Source organism: Panthera pardus, unplaced genomic scaffold (assembly GCF_024362965.1).
Source record: "Panthera pardus isolate Hobbes unplaced genomic scaffold, ASM2436296v1 HiC_scaffold_8, whole genome shotgun sequence".
Lineage (NCBI taxonomy): Eukaryota > Metazoa > Chordata > Mammalia > Carnivora > Felidae > Panthera > Panthera pardus.
This window is the reverse complement of record NW_026527013.1, coordinates 4,780,684-4,797,613: the sequence shown is the minus strand read 5'-3', so window position 1 is coordinate 4,797,613 and position 16,930 is coordinate 4,780,684. Positions and strand designations below refer to the sequence as shown.

Here is a 16,930-nt window from a genome sequence, read left to right as displayed (position 1 = left end):
TACATCTCAGTTTGTCACTAGTGAAAGTGTCAACACACTGCCTGAGGCTGGGAGTCGGGAGGAGCTCAGCAGTCCCCCTATCGCCAGTGATGGAGTTGGGTACCCTGTTCCAAAATCGCTTTTAGAGTCCTTCTTCAGGATAACTTTTGGCATCCAATGTTTTTGCTTGGGCTCCCTAAAACCATATCCTGAGATGAGAGTTTCTGTGCATATGGTTTACCGAGGGAGGTCTCTCAGGAAAAACCTGTAGAAGAGTGAAGGAACCAGAACAGGACAGGAGGAGAAGCTGGCCATAGAGATGTGATTGCAAGAGAAGAGAATCTGCCTCAGCCCGATCTCACAGGGAGCTCTGAAGCATGGCAAGCACCACAAAGACTTTCCCACCCAGAGACACAGAAGGTGTGGGCTCTTATATCCCTAAATCATTCGGTCTTTGGCCAAGGTCTACCTGCAGGGTGGGGTGAAAACAACTTTCATAGCATCCTTAAGCAAAGCAACATCTGTCAGACAAGATCAGTCTGTTGGAGAAAAAAAAAAACAACGGTGTCGTTAGCAGCCAACACGAAAAGCAGCTGGAGATGGGGTGCCATGGCCTAGCAAAGGGCATGTGGGTAGGGCACCCACAGCACTTGATGCTTTTTGTCTAAAACCCACTAGAACATAAATTCTATAGAGCAGAAACTTTGTTTTCTTCACCATTGTATCCCCTGTGCCTGTAACAGTGCCTGGCACAGAGTAGGTACTTATTAAATAGTTATTGACTGAATGTTTCCTAAAACAAGATCCATGAGGCATGCCCTGACTCAGAGGGACTCTTCCTTGCTTTCTATTACTTGGCCCCCAGAAGAGGTAAACAAATTAACGATTAAATAAAAAATGCTTAGTGACACTAAAAGCATGAACCATGAAAGAGAGACCCAGTGGAACTTACAAAAATTAAAAACATTTGCCCTTTAAGTACACAATTAAGAAAATGGGGGGTGGGGGGAACCACCACAGAGAGGAAGAAAATATTTACATGTTTGATGCCATGCATCTGGAAAGGAACGTGTACCCACCATATATCAAGAATTGTTACAACTCAATAATTAGAAGACAAAACCTCAGCACCCCCCAAAAAAAATTGTCAAAAATTTGGACAGCTGGGGGCACCTGGGTGGCTCAGTTGGTTGAGCGTCTGACTTCAGCTGAGGTCATGATCTCACAGCTTGTGGGTTCGAGCCCCACATCAGGCTCTGTGTTGATGGCTCAGAGCCTGGAGCCTGCTTGAGATTCTGTGTCTCCCTCTCTCTCTGCCCTTCCCCCACTCACGCTCTGTCTCTCTCTGTCTCAAAAATAAATAAATATTAAAAAAGTTTTTTTTTTTTTAATTTGGACAGCTGTGTCTTAAAGAATATATACTACAGATGGCAAATGGACATATGCAAAGATGCTCAATATCACCAGACATCAAGGAAGTGCAAACTTAAATGATACAAATTGCCATTAGAATGGCTAAAACATGACCAACCAGACCAAGTATTGCTGAGAATATGGTACAGCTGGAACTCAACATGAGATGGTCACTTAGGAAAACACTTGGCAATTCCATACAAAGTTGAACACACTCCTACCATATCACCTGCAGTCCCACTCCTAGGAATTTACCCAAGAGAAATGATTTCATGCCCACATAAAGACCCACACACAGGGGCGCCTGGGTGGCGCAGTCGGTTAAGCATCCGACTTCAGCCAGGTCACGATCTCGCGGTCTGTGAGTTCGAGCCCCGCGTCAGGCTCTGGGCTGATGGCTCGGAGCCTGGAGCCTGTTTCCGATTCTGTGTCTCCCTCTCTCTCTGCCCCTCCCCCGTTCATGCTCTGTCTCTCTCTGTCCCAAAAATAAATAAAAAATGTTGAAAAAAAAATTAAAAAAAAAAAAAAAGACCCACACACAAGGCTCACAGCATCGTTATCCATAATAGCCCCGCCCCAAACTGAAAACAACACAAATGCCCATCAGCTGATGAACGCACAAGTAAATGGAATACTACTCAGCCATAAAAAGGCACAGAATATTGATACACATAACATTATGGATGAATCAAAAACACTATGCTAAGAGAAATACATCAGGCACAAAAGAGTACAGACTGCAGGATTCCATTTATATGAAATTTTAGAAAAGGCAAAGTCAGAGTGGCAGGAAGTAGATGGGTGGTTGTCTAGGGATGGATTGGGAAAAGCAAATACAGAAGGGTCATGGGGTAACTTTCTAGGGCAGCAGAAGTGTCCTAGATCTTGACTGTGGTATTGTTCTATGACTTTATGTATTTGATAAAACTCATCACACTGTACGCTTAGAACGGGTGAATTCAATTGTATATAAATTATGCCTCCATTAAAAATAAACCTTCACACCGATGGTGGCAATGACAAAAAGACAGAGTCTGGAACTGGTCTTGACAGCCTCACTGAGTGCCTAAACCAGATCAGCAAACACACATTTCCAACGTCTTATTCTCCAAGAAGAGTACTTTTCACAACAAAGGTAATCACTGTTGGTCAAATTTCGATTTCCTTGTCACTGAAACAAGGATCTTCAAAACAAGAGGGTGACCCCCCCAGGCCACAACTCTCCTGCTGATGACATCTTGATCACACAGATAGTGTAATCACCTGTTCAGATTCTTCGAGAAACCTGGGGCTAGGCAGTCCAGCTCTTCACAGATCCAGAACACTGAATGTGAGACTAGGTCAAGTTGTTAGTGGCAAGGTGATGAACCTGGAAAATGTTATGTTAAGTGAAATAAGCCAGATGCAGCAAGACAATCACATATGATCTCATTTAGATGTAGAACCTAAAAAGTCTCACTTGTATAACTAGGGAATGGACCAGTGGCTGCCAGGTGTTGGGGGTAAGGGGGGCAAAGTTGGTCAAATGGTACAAGCTTTCAATAATGAGGTAAGTTCTGGGGAATCTAATGTGCAGTATGATTAATATAACGACTAGCACTGTGTTGCATGCTTAAAATTTTCTAAGGGAGTAGGTATTAAGTGTTCTCACCACACACAAAAAAACAAAGCAGATAGTAACTGTGAGGTGACAGATGTGTTCATTAACTTGAGGGTGGTGATCATTTCACAGTAGAAACATGTATTAACTCATTGTGTTGTGCCCCTTTTTAAAAAAAAAATCACATCGTACAATCTAAACACATACAATACATAGTTGTCAATCACATCTCAATAAATCTGGGGGGGGGGAAATGTTTAAAAACCACATTCGTTTGTTGTTGAGGTTTGAGCTTTGCTTTCTGGTAGAACTGCCTGCAGAAATGTGCCCCAGCCATTCCCCCCCTGCCCCCCATCTCTGTATCTCTGTATATATGTGTCACTTCTCCCATCAAGTCATACAGTCTACTTCCCATTTCCTTGAGTCTGCGTTGATCTGATTTACTTTCACCAAAAGAATACAGTGGAAGGGACACAGTGCCACTTCCTGGTTGAGGTCCTGTACAGCAGCTTCTAGTTTTCCCTCCTTAGAATCCAGCCACGGTGGAAAGGAGCTTGGGATGACTTTGGAGGATCGCTTGACCCTTAGCATTCGAGTCCACAAGCACACTCCTTAGTATTTCCCCTGAGGAGTTGAAAAACTGACATCCACCCAGAAACCTGCACACAGTTGTATTCATAATTGCCAAAACTTGGAAGCAGCTGTGTAGGAGGTGAATGGACAAAGAAACTGTGGGGCATCCAATGTCACATTATTCAGCGCTAAAAACAAATGAGCTCTCCACCACGAAAAGACACGGAGGAAATGTAAATGCGTGTTACTGAGCGAAAGAAGCCAGTCTGAAAAGGCTACACACTGTATGATTCCAATTCTGTGACATTCCGGAAAAGGCAAGGCTCCGGAGGAAAGTGATCTTAAGTCCCGGCATCCAAATTGTTCCCCCGCCCCCTTCCCAGGGGCCTCTGGCCCCTTCCCTCCCCAGCTTAGTCAGAAGAGAAGTAGTGAGGGGAGGTGGAGAGCTAACTGGCAAGGGGAGGGAGCCAGCCACTTGCTTGAAGGGAGAGAAGCTCTGGTTTCAGAACTTCCTCAAACATCCCACACCACCCAGCAGAACTACACCGTCCAGAGAGCATTCGATCGATCGATGGAGCCTCCCTAATGTCCCAGCCAGTAATTCAGAGCATCAGGGGGGAAAAACCCCGGGGCTTGTGAATGCAAATGTGTGATCGAACTCGGGCACACCCTCCCCCAACCTCTTTGCTTGGCGAACGGCTGCCCGCGTCCCTCTCTAGCCCTGTGGCTGGAAGATGGAAGTCAAGGCTAGACACGCGTGAACGTTCAGAAAGGCGACCCCTGCTTCTCACAGGCATAAGCCCTCGATAACGAATGCATCGTAGGGTTGCTGGTGTTTTCTTTTTTGTTACTACAAATCGCACCACCATCGAATTTATGTGTGATCATCTGAGTTTGTGATGTGTGAGTGTGCTTATGAAAGAAAATCCTTGAGGGGCACCTGGGTGGCTCAGTCGGTGAAGTGTCTGACTTCAGCTCAGGTCATGATCTCACGGTCTGTGACATGATCTCACGGTCTGTGAGTTCGAGCCCCGAGTCAGGCTCTGTGCTGACAGCTCAGAGCCTGGAGCCTGCTTCGGATTTTGTGTCTCCCTCTCTCTCTCTCTGCCCTCCCCTGCTCACTCTCTGTCTCTCCGTCTCTCTTTCAAAAAAAAAAAACAAAACATTAAAATAATAATAATAATATTAAGGGAAGAAAATCCTTGAAGTAAAACCGATGGCAGAAAGGGAAGGTGCATTCTGGTATCTTGACTGATTTTGCTAAACCTCGTCCTTGCAAAAGGTTGGATCCATTTCAGATCCCAGGTGTGAGGATGCCTCCCAGCCACACAGTCGGGCAAAGCGGCAAATCACCCAGTGCTTTGATCTTTTACCAAATCACAGATGAAAACGAAAAAGTGTACCCCACGGGCTTTTAACTTCCAAATTCTTTTGTTATGAAAAGCGAGCGTATCATTCGATGTTGTTTCATGTGTACATGCATTTCTTTCACAAGCTGGCTGCTTCTTCTGTTTCATGTTTCTAGAGAATATTAGTCATTTCTTGAAGACATCGCTTGTAAGATATTTATACCTTAAAGGAAATCAATCGCCATCAATGTCTTACCAACCTTTCCTTGTTTTTTCTCTTGCTCCTTAATTTACGTGTGTGTATGCCTCTCAACTTGGTATTTTTAATGGAGGAATTTATTCACTTATATGTGAAACAGAGCATCATTCTCTTTTATGCCTTCTTAGTTGCTTTTTTAACATGCTTAACAAATCACTGCCCCGGGATGAATTTTTATGAATTTACCACATTCGGCATTTTCATGTTTCTTTTTTGCCTTTTTACGCTTAAATCTTTGATCCAGCTGGAACTTACTTCAGGTTACCCATCTTTTAAGCGTTTCTGTCAATCAGCGATGGCTGTAATTTGCACTTCATTGTTGACAGAAGTTAACGCCCTTTCTCTGGGTTTATGCGTCACTTGAATTCCTTTCTTTGCGAATCATTCGTTTGCGTCCCCAACCGTTCTTCTGAGGCGTGTTTCGAGGGAGAAAATAACCGAGTCGGAGCGGGCCTTTACTGAGCGCTTGCCATGTGCTTTGCTTATACGATGCTACGGCCTTGCACACATCTTTCTTCTGAACCGCATATGGTCCACTTATGGTTGGGGACGTTGACCCTTAAAAGACGATGAGGGCACGAGTTTCCCAAACTTCAAAGCTAAAATGTGACATTCTGAAGACTGGAATCCAGGTGTGTTGGGGGACTGCAGACTCCTCGTACTTGACTACACCCTCCGCGGCATTATTTTTGCCATGGCTAGATGGAGGTGGGGAAGGGACACTAGTGGGACCGCAGGAAACCATCAAAAGTCCGTTGTGGGGAACATGATGTAATGGGAACTGGAAGGTTCTGGAGATGGGGTTAGTGGGCAAAGCTAGACTTTAGAACCCAGCAGGGGTGTCATAGAGTAAGAAAGAAGGTTGGAAAAAATTCTTAGGATCATGCCCCCATACTCGGGAAAGCTTGAGTTGGGGGCCCCCATGGGGAGGCTGCCAGCTGAATCCCCAGACATAATCCTAGAGAAGGACATTGTTTTAGTAGTTGGGGTCCCCAATCACCTACATCCCGGGGATTCTGGACATGTTTGACTCCTTTCTCTCTCTCTCACCTGCCTCCCCGCACCCCCTGCACCCATCAGCCAATGTGGTTGCCTCAAGCTCTGACTTCTGTCCTGTATCCATCCTCCAGACCAGGCCTCCATGACTCCTCACTTTGGGATGAAATTTTCCAATTCTGGGGTCTACAGGTAAAGCTTCTGAGAACACAGCCCCGGGCGCTTGTCAGTTGCAGCTGAAGCAGCTTTCCTGCCCGGCCGGCGGCCGGCGAGGGGTTAGACTCACTGATACTGACCGCTGTTGGCACAATCCTATGAGCCCAGGTGATCTCTCAACATCTTGCAGCTGTGCCACTATCATTGGATTCTTTCTTTTTAATGCTTTTATTTTGTTGTTGTTGTTTGTTTTTGAGAGAGAGCGTGCAAGCAGGGGAGGAGCAGAGGATTCCAAGTGGGCTCAGCGCTGACAGCAGCGAGCCCCATGCGGAGCCCCAACTCCCCAACCGTGAGCTCACCACCTGAGCTGAAGTCGGGTGCTCAACCGACTGAGCCACCCAGGGGCCCCCACTGTTACTGGATTCTTGTGGCTGCCGCAACAAAGTGGCACAAACGGGGCAGCATAAAACGAAAGGTATTTATCCTGTCACAGTTTGAGAGGCCAGATGTCTGAAATGAAGGCGTCCGCAGACCTCACTCCCTCTGAAGGCTTCAGGAAAGAATCCCTCCTTGCCTCTTCCCGGTGTCTGGTGTTTCGGGGCAATCCTTGGGGTTCCCTGGCTTGTAGATGAACCGGTCCCTCTGACGTCCACCTCCACCGTCACATGGCCATCATCCTTCTGTGTCCCTGTGCGTGCCCTCTCCTTTCTTTACCAGCTTGCCGTTCTTTGGATTTAGGGCCCGCTCTAATCCAGTATGACCTCATCTAATCATAACCGCGAGGATCCTGTTCCCAAGTGAGGTCACATACCACCTGAGGTTCTAGGTGGACGTGAATTTCGTGGGGGGAGGGGGGGACACTATTCAGCCCACTGCAGACCAAGCAGAGGCCACTTCTGAGAGGACGAGAAGGCTGAAGGGTGATGCGGGGTGTTTAGCGGAGCAGGCCACCCAAGCTCTCCTAAATTCATCTGCATCTACTCTCTTCCTGGTGGGCAGGTGAGTCACGTGGCCCCATCGCGTGCAGGGAGACTGGGAAAATGGAAAGAAGCCCCTGGATATGTGGGGAGCCTCCCTGACCTCTCTGGCTGCTGGCTGTACCCCTGGTTTCCCCCTACACACCACACACACACACACACACACACACACACACACACACACACGCCGCTCCCGCACAGCATCTGGTCCACAGGGGATGCTCAGTGAAGGTTTGTTGAATGAATGAATGAATGAATGAATGACTGTGAGGAAGGTGAGGACAAGGGGCCACATCAGAAGACTGAGGGGCTCCGTGGGGCGGTCGGATTCCTGTCATACCCCTCTGCGAGCTGGGGGTGGGCAAACGCTGGAGGGGATTTCCCTGCTCTGCGAACAGCTCAAATCCCTCCCCTTTGCCGGACATCCCCAGAGTGGGGTGGGGCGGGTCTCTGGCAGGTTCGGGCAGGCCGAGGCCCCCGAGCCGTGAGAGCGCTGAGGTTTCCGTGCTCCCGGCTCCCTGGCTCGCCCCGCGCCCCGCCAGCACGGGCCCCATGCAGCGCTGTCTGAGAATCATGGTGCCGGAGGAGGGGAGCTCCGGCTGCCCGGTGCCCCGCCTGTCTGGATGTCGGTGCTGCGCTCTGCCGCGATCTGTCTCTTACCGGCATAATGGCATACTGCTTCCTGCGCGTCCAGCAAGGGCAGCTCGAGCCGCCTAAGGTGCGTAGAGAAGGGGGGAGGAGGAAGATGCAAACCTCCCACCTGCTCGGCGGAGCCTGGGGACCTCTGGGTGGGGCCGGCTCTGCGGGGGCGCAGAGACGAAGGCGAACCACCAGGAAGAGGAATGGGATCGAGGCAGAGGGACCGTGCGTTTGGGCGCAGGACGGGCGAACGACCAAGAATAAATAAAATTAAAAAAAAAAATCCAATGAGATGGATAAAAATCGTCCCGGAAGGTCTGGGTGCGAAGAGAGATGGAGACCGAGCCGGCTGTTGGGGCACAGCTGCCTGGAGGTCCGGGCTGGGGTGGGAGGGGGGGGGAGCGGGGTGGGGGCGCGGGGATGTCAGTCGCGCCCTGGAGGTAAGTCCCGGGTGGGGATCCCGGAGTGGGGATGGTCGCAGCTAGAAAAGGAGCATCCGATGCGGGCATGGAAAGTGACTCGTCTTCGGTGTTCCCCAGCGAGCTGACTCAGAGGCTGCTGGGGGCTTCACGAAGCCGGAGGGGGGTGGGTTCGGGGCCTGCAAGGGCAGGGCGACCCGCGCCGCTCACCTGGGAGCCCCGACACCCACCACGGGGACCCCCTTTGGAGGCGACGCAGGCCGGGGCGGAGGGGGGGGGGGGTGGGGGGGGCCTCTGCAGCCGAGAGAGCAGGTGTAGGCTGTTAGTTCAAAGCTACTTCCTCTTTAAAAGATCTTTTTTAAAAAGTCACAACTCAGTCCAGCTGTTTGAGAAGCGGGTAGGAAGATGAGCAGAGAAAAGAGACGTCTTGATCTCGGTCGGGGACCGTGCGGGGTGGTGGGGGGCGGGTGCGGGGACTTAAAACCTCCGTGTTTCTGTGCTCACCACACGTGTTCTCTTCTGTTCTATCAGCGGGACATGGCTGAGCTGCAGCTAAATCACACAGGTAACCGCGAGTGCATGTGTAGAAGGGAGAAAGAGAGAGGGAGAGAGAAGGAGAAATTGAGATAGACGGAAAGAGAGAACAGAGAAAGGGAGAGAGAAAGGGGGGGAGAGAGAGAGGGAGGGAGGGGGGAAGAGAGGGGAAGAGAGAAAGGGGGAGGGGAGAGGGAGGGAGGGGAAAGAGGGAGAGAGAAAGGGGGAGAGAGAAAGGGGGAGGGGAGAGGGAGGGAGGGGAAAGAGGGAGAGAGAAAGGGGGAGAGAGAAAGGGGGAGAGAGAAAGGGGGAGAGAGAAAGGGGGAGAGGGAGGGAGAGAGGCAGGAGAGAGAGGGGAGGGAGGGGGGAAAGAGAGGGAGAGAGAAGGAGAAATTGAGACAGACGGAAAGGGAGAACAGAGAAAGGGAGAGAGAAAGGGGAAGGGGGAGGAGGAAAGAGAGAGGGAGAGAGAAAGGGGGAGGGGAGAGGGAGGGAGGGGGGAATGAGAGGGGGAGAGAGAAAGGGGGAGAGAGAAAGGGGGAGGGGAGAGGGAGGGAGGGGGAAAGAGGGAGAGAGAAAGGGGGAGAGAGAAAGGGGGAGGGGAGAGGGAGGGAGGGGGGAATGAGAGGGGGAGAGAGAAAGGGGGAGGGGAGAGAGAGGGAGGGGGGAATGAGAGGGGGAGAGAGAAAGGGGGAGGGGAGAGGGAGGGAGGGGGGAATGAGAGGGGGAGAGAGAAAGGGGGAAGGGAGAGGGAGGGAGGGGGGAATGAGAGGGGGAAAGAGAAAGGGGGAGGGGAGAGGGAGGGAGGAGGAAAGAGAGAGGGAGAGAGAAAGGGGAGGGGAGAGGGAGGGAGGGGGGAATGAGAGGGGGAGAGAGAAAGGGGGAGGGGGAGGGAGGAGGGGGGAGGGGGGCTTAGGTTTCGACAGAGCAAGCTTAGACATTTGGTCTCTAAGCGCCGTTTCCCTAAACGTCTGTCCTCCCACGTCCCTGACGCTGTGCCGCCAGGACAGCGGCTGGACCACAGGCTGCGCTGGCAGGGAAGTCCAGCCTTGGGCCCGCTCCTTCGTGGATGGACTGGAGCTGGACGACGGCGGGCAACTGCGTGTCCGGCGCGGCGGAGTCCTACAGGCTGCACATCCAAGTGACGCTGGCCAACTGCTCCTCCTCCACGCGGGCCGCCAGGCCTCCCCAGGGCCACGCTGACGGTGGGCATCTGCTCCCGGCCGCCCACAGCATCAGCCTGCTGAGGCTCAGCTTCCACGGAGGCTGCGTGGCCGCCTCCCAGCGCCTGACGCCGTTGGCTCGCGGGGACACGCTGTGCACCAACCTCACGCTGCCTCTGCTGCCCTCCGCAAATGCTGATGAGACCTTTTTTGGGGTTCAGCTGGTGCACCCCTGACTGTTGCGCCCCCTGGCCCAGATTCGTCGGGAGGAGTGTGTTTTCTCTCTTTTTTTTTTCCTGTCTCTTGTAGAAGCTTTTTTTTTGATGTATCTCTGTAATATAGTGACGTATAACATCTGATCGGTCTTCTTCCTTGCTGCCAGCTTAAGCTTTTGGAATTTCCTGTGTGGCGAGCGGTCTTGGTGCCTTTTGCTGTGTTAATGAGGTGACTTTTGGGGGAAAGCCCTTAGGTCACCTGGAGAGGTGGGAGTTGGAAACTGTCCCTTCCACTGGCCTGACCTCCAGGGAGGGGAGAGAGGCTGCAGACAGCTCAATCAGCCACGGCAAGTGATTTAACCAATGGCATCCGCGTCATGCTCAAAAATACAGAAGGATGGGGTTAGAAGCTTCTAGACTGGTGAGCGAGTGAAAGTCCTGAGAGAGTGCTCACCCGTGGAGAAAACACCGAGTCAGGTTGATGGAACATCCCTCACCACCACTTCTGGTTAGGTGCTGCCTGACTCATACTGGTTTTTGTTCAAATAAAGTCTCAAAATGTTGATATGCCTCAGTTCATCTTTTAACAGATCCCTATAGTACTTGTCACCTTTGAACATATTAGAAGAATCTACTTATTTTGCTTGCTGGCTGTCTTCCCCCCACATCCCACTGGAATGAAGACGCCATGAGGCCAGGGATTGCATTCTGTGCCAGTCACAGCCAGAGTCCCACGCCGAGGGAGTGCTTGGCACATAACTTTGAACGGAGGAATGGATTCTGTCAACTAGAAAACCACCATCACGAGCCCACATAGCAATGTGCACACTTAGCACCCACATCTTGATTTCTAATACCATTCCATGAAAAAGGAATTGGAGGCGGGGGGGGGGGGGCGCCTGGGTGGCTCAGTGGATTAAGTATAACTCAATTTTGGCTCAGGTCCGGATCTCACAGATAGAGCCCCTGGTCAAGCTTTGTCCTGGGCATAGAGCCTGCTTAAGATTCTCTCTCCCTCTGCCCCTCCCCTGCTTGCAATTCTCTCTCTCTCTCTCTCTCTCTCCATCTCTCAAAAAAAAAAAAAAAAAAAGGAATCGGGCTCCTTAGAGAAATGGCTGATTATAGGAATAGGACAAAAAAAATATGTATGATGAGAATGGTGCATTGGATAAGTGGCAGAAATAAGGATGAGAAAGAAAGAGAAAGAGAAAGAGAGAGGCCTGGGTGGCCAGACCAGTTAGGAGTTGGTTAAGCGTCCAGCTTTAAAAAATTATATAAAACGGGGCGCCTGGGTGCTCAGTCGGTTGAGCGTCCGACTTCAGCCCGGGTCACGATCTCGCGGTCCGTGAGTTCGAGCCCCGCGTCGGGCTCTGGGCTGATGGCTCAGAGCCTGGAGCCTGCTTCCGATTCTGTGTCTCCCTCTCTCTCTGCCCCTCCCCCATTCATGCTCTATCTCTCTCTGTCTCAAAAATAAAAATAAACGTTAAAAAAAATTATATAAAAAAGAAAGAAAAGCCATATTGATCTGTGTATGTCGAAGGAGCACAGAAGCCAACTGACAAAGCCCCCAATGGCTAAAATTAGAACAATTTGAGCAATAAAACAAATAGAATAGTATCAGATTATAATTCAAAGTATAAAATAAATATCCATGAGTCTGTATTGATATAAATAGGTGATTGAATATATTTGTAAGTGGGGAAGGGCCAAAACCTTTGTGCAGAATTTCAAATAATTTATGTTGTTTACCTTTAAAATAAAACTGCCAGGGGCACCTGGGTGGTTCAGTCGATTGAGCATTGGACTCTTGATTTCAGCTCAAGTCATGATGCCAGGGTCATGGGATCGAGCCCCAAATCCGGGTCCTAGCTGAGCACAGAGCCTGCTTGGGATTCCCTCTCTCTCTCTTTTTCTCCCTCTGCCCCTCTTCCCTGCTCTCACGTGCTTGTTCTCTCATTCTCTCTCTCTCTCTCTCAAAAAAAAAAAAAAAAAAAAATAGGGGTGCCTGGGTGGCTCAGTCAAACATCTGACTTCAGCTCAGGTCATGATCTCATGGTTTATGGGTTCCAGCCCTACAGTGGGCTCAGTGCTGTCAGCACAGAGCCTGGAGCCTGCTTCAGATTCTGTATCTCCCTCTCTCTCTCTCTCTCTCTCTCTCTCCCCCTCCCCTGTTCATGCTCTCTCTTTGGCTCTCAAAAATAAATAAATATTAAAAATTTTTTAAATAAATTATAAATAAATAAATAAATAAATCTGCCAGTTATTTTACCAGCAAAAAATGGGTTTATTCAGGAATAACAGAAAACTACAATCCAGAACAAGCACGCTAATGGCAAAACCACAGGCAATTCTGCCAAACCAAGGAGAGGACTGCTCTGTAACAAGGTAAAGCAGGAAATTGGGAAGACCGTCATAAACAAAAAGTCTACTAGAGTTACCTGGAAGGTTGTTGTTGTTTTTTTTTTTTAACTTTATTTATTTATTCTGAGAGAGAGGGCATGTGAGCATGGGAGGGGCAGAGAGAGGGAAAGAGAATCCCAAGCAGGCTCCACTGACAGAGCAGAGCCTCATGCCAGGCTCTATCCCACCAATCGCAAGACCATAACCTATGCAGAAATCAAGAATCCCAGGCTTAACAGACTGAACCACTGGAACGCCCCAACCTGGGAGTTTGAAGGAAGTTGCTTCTCATTGGCTGAGCTAGTTTGTCTCTTACTGGCTGTGTTGTTGCCAGGGGAGGAGGAAAATTTTCTTCTTCCTGCTGGGGTAATAAAGTTGTATCCATGCGCAAGGTGCCTCTCTTCCTGTTGGATTTGCAATTAGTGAGGAGTGGTAGGGCATGAGAACCCTGTGCCACACATTCCCAACTCCGTTTTAGTGAGGTTTCCCTTTATCAATTTTCACAATGTAGCTACTCCATCCTAAAGGAGGGGACCACAACTCCCCCTCCATGGGTGTGGGCTGCACATAATGACTTCCTTCCAAAGAAGACAATATGGAAAGTTCAGGGATGAGCAGTAGCTTTACAGTGGAAAAATCTGACCACCACCTCAGCCAGGTGACCAAGGCCAACATCAGGAGTGATAAGCCATGGGGACGGCACACGCCCCCAGTATGAGTACCATAGGATGAAAAGAACATTTCACCTCAGGGGTCTTCCTCCCCAAATCCATCACCCCAGTCTAACCGTGAGAAAAACATCAGATAAATTCCAAGAGGGAGGCATCCTATAAAATGCCTGACCAGTCCTCTTCAGAATGTTAAAAGTCATCAAAGACAAAGAAAGTCTGGGAAACTGTTGCAGCCCAGAGGAACCTTAGGAGATGTGATGACCAAGTGTACTTGGGAATTGTGGATGGGATCCTGGGCAGAAAAAAGATATATGAGAGGAAAAGCAAAGAAATCTGAATCAACTGTGGGATTTAGTTAAAATAATATATCAGTATTGGTTCATGAGTTGTATAGCAAGGTACTACACTAATGTAAGATGTTAAAAATAGAAAAATGGTGTGCATGGAAGTATATAAAAAAAACCTATATTCTCTTTTCAGTTGTCTTGTAAACCAAAAACTGTTCTTAAAAATAAAGTTCATTAGTAAAAAATACAGCAATAAAAATTGCTTCAGTGTCAAAAGTTCAAGCAGTGGACTTGTAAAATCCTAGCTTCCAAGGTGATCTCACCAGGGCATACAAGATGATGTCAATGAGATGTAAATGTTTAAATTTAGTACACCCATGCTCACAGCAGCACTACTCAATGTATCCTACAAGTGGAAGGGTTAACAATGACTCATTAAACAAGAGAACTATCATTGAAATTAAGAGCTAGCTCTTTGAAAAGTAAACAAAATACTTGCAGCTAGATTCACCAGGAAAAAGAGAGAGAGAGGGAGAGAGAGAGAGAGAGAGAAGACTAAAATAAATAAAATCAGAAATGTAAGAGGAGCCATTACAACAGGTTCCACAGAAATACAAAGGATCATAAAAGGGCTCAAAAACAACTTACCCCATGCTGATGGATTGGAAAAATTAATATTATTAAAATGTCCACATTACCCAAAGCCATTTATAGATTCAGTGCACTCCCTATCAAAATTACAATGGTGGGGCGCCTGGGTGGCGCAGTCGGTTAAGCGTCCGACTTCAGCCAGGTCACGATCTCGCGGTCCGTGAGTTCGAGCCCCGCGTCAGGCTCTGGGCTGATGGCTCGGAGCCTGGAGCCTGTTTCCGATTCTGTGTCTCCCTCTCTCTCTGACCCTCCCCCGTTCATGCTCTGTCTCTCTCTGTCCCAAAAATAAAATAAAAAACGTTGAAAAAAAAAATTACAATGGTATTTTTCAAAGAAATATAAAAAATAATTCTAAAATTTGTATGGAACCACAAATGACCCCACATAACCAAAGAAATCTCAAGAAAAAAAAAAAAGAACAATGCTGCAGGCATCATACTTCCTGATTTCAAACTATATTACAAAGCTATAGCCAACAAAACAGTAAGGTATTGGCATGAAAACAGACACATCAATCAATGGAACAGAATAGTGTCCAGAAAAACATCCATGCATATGGATTAACATGAATTAATCCATGCTAAATGAGTCAAAAATATGCAATGCAGAAAAGACAATTGGTTTTGAGAAAACTGGACAGCCATGTGCAAAAGAATAAAACTGGACCCCTGTCTTATACCATACACAAAATCAACTCCAAATGGGTTAAAGACTGTTAAAGACCTGGAACCATAAAACTCCTAAAAGAAAACATAGGGAATAAAGTACTTGACACTTGTCTTAGCAGGAATTTTTGGATTTGCAGCTTTTAAAATTTTTCCGAAAGTAAAACATGCCCAGTGGAAAAAAATCCCAACAGGGCAGAAGAATATAAAGTAAAATAAAACAACAACAACAATAAAAGCCTGATATTTTCCCTCCCTTGAACTATCTTTTAAAAGGACCACTGTTGGCCATTTGGCAATATATCCTTCCAGATTGCTTGCTAGTGTATCTGAGTTTCAAGAGGACAGCACAGCTGAGTATGGGAAGCATAGCCATTCTGACAGGTGTGAGGGGTGTCTCGGGTGGTTTTGATTTTGATTTCCCTGATGATGAGTGATGTTGAGCATCTTTTACATACCTATTGACTACCTGTATGTTTTCTTTGGCAAAATGTCTAGTCAGGTCCTCTGCCCATATTTTAATTGGATTACTTCCTGTTTTCACTCTTGAGTTGTATGAGTTCTTTATATATTTTGAATATTAATCCTTTCAGATATATAGTTTACAAGTATTTTTCTCCCATCTGCTAGGTTGCCATTTCATTTTTGTTGATGGTTTCCTTTTCTGTGCAGAAGCTTTTTACCTTGAGATAGTCCCATTGGCTTCCTTTTGCTTTTGTTGCCTTTGCCTTTGGTGTCAAGGCTGTTCAAGGCTTTAATCCATTTTGAGTTGATTTTTGTGTATGGTTGCAGGTTACGGGCCCAGTTTCATTCTTTTGGCCCAGCAAGACCCATCTCAGACGCTGACCTTCAGAACCATAAGAATGCAAACTTATGTTGTTTTATGCCACAAGGTTGGTGATTATTCATTACAGCAACCCTAGAAAACCATACGTGTCCTCCCCTTTGCCATAATGGTTGGGATTCCACTTTGTCACTAGCTCCTGCTCCCCTCCCCCCTTGGCTCCCTTCTCTGATCTGACTCCCTTGTCTCAAAATTCTGCTGACTCCATGGGGAGCCTGGGTGGTTCAGTCTGTTGGGCATCCAACTCTTGGTTTCAGCTCACCTCATGATCTTGAAGTTCATGAGATCAAGTTCTCTGTCAGGCTCTGGGCTGGCAGCACAGAGCCTGCTTGGGATTCTCTCCTCTCTCTCTACCACTACCCTGCTCATGCTCTCTCTCAAAATAAATAAATAAACATTTAAAGTTGCAACATTCATCTCTTGCACTTTCCACCTCTTAAAAAAAAAAATTCTGCTGGTTCTATCATGCAGAGTACCTGAATTCTGCCCTTATTGATATCCAGGGAACTTTATATTGCTCAACAATCACCAAAGACTATATAACAGGACTTGTCAAGAGGTTTTCATAAACAAAGGCATTGTCATCCACTTTCGGAAAGGAATTGTATCACTCTAACTTGAAAGCTCATGTCAGGACATGAGCCCCATGATGGCAGATATAGAAAGGGCTCTTGGTATATCGTGCACTGGAAAATGAGGCTAGAAGCAAGTTAGGCAGACCTTTGAATACCAGGCTAAGAACTAAGGATTTATTGCCTCAGCAAGAGGGAACAATTGAAGAGGCACCTGATTGAACTTGCAGTTTTAAGAGATCGTTCCAGGAACCTTCTACACAATCCTCCCCACCCCAAGACTAGATTACATTCTCTCTTTCTGCACCCCTGGTACTTTGCTTCATCGTGCTGTCTACAAATAACAGCTATCCATGGGGAGATTGGCTGACTGTCCATCAGGACCAGGGTAGCCTTGTTTACTTCAGGCATTAGAGTATCTGTGGTTTGGCAGGCAAATAAGGATAATAATGATAGGGAAAAAAAGGATAAATATTGGTGGGGCGCCTGGGTGGCTCAGTCGGTGAAGCGTCCGACTTCAGCTCAGGTCACAATCTCGCGGTCCGTGAGTTCGAGCCCCGCGTCGGGC

General features: G+C 47.9%; 1 protein-coding gene across 1 annotated transcript; it reads left to right on the top strand.

The window, feature by feature from the left end:
- The first annotated feature begins 7,517 nt into the window (after positions 1-7,517).
- CD70 (CD70 molecule) lies at positions 7,518-10,764 on the top strand. Its single transcript, XM_019430932.2, is given in 7 exon segments — positions 7,518-7,918; positions 7,921-7,947; positions 7,950-8,020; positions 8,892-8,925; positions 9,900-9,949; positions 9,951-10,016; positions 10,018-10,764. Coding segments are annotated over 7 exon segments (588 nt in total). The 5' UTR covers positions 7,518-7,854; the 3' UTR covers positions 10,294-10,764.
- Positions 10,765-16,930: the final 6,166 nt, after the last annotated feature.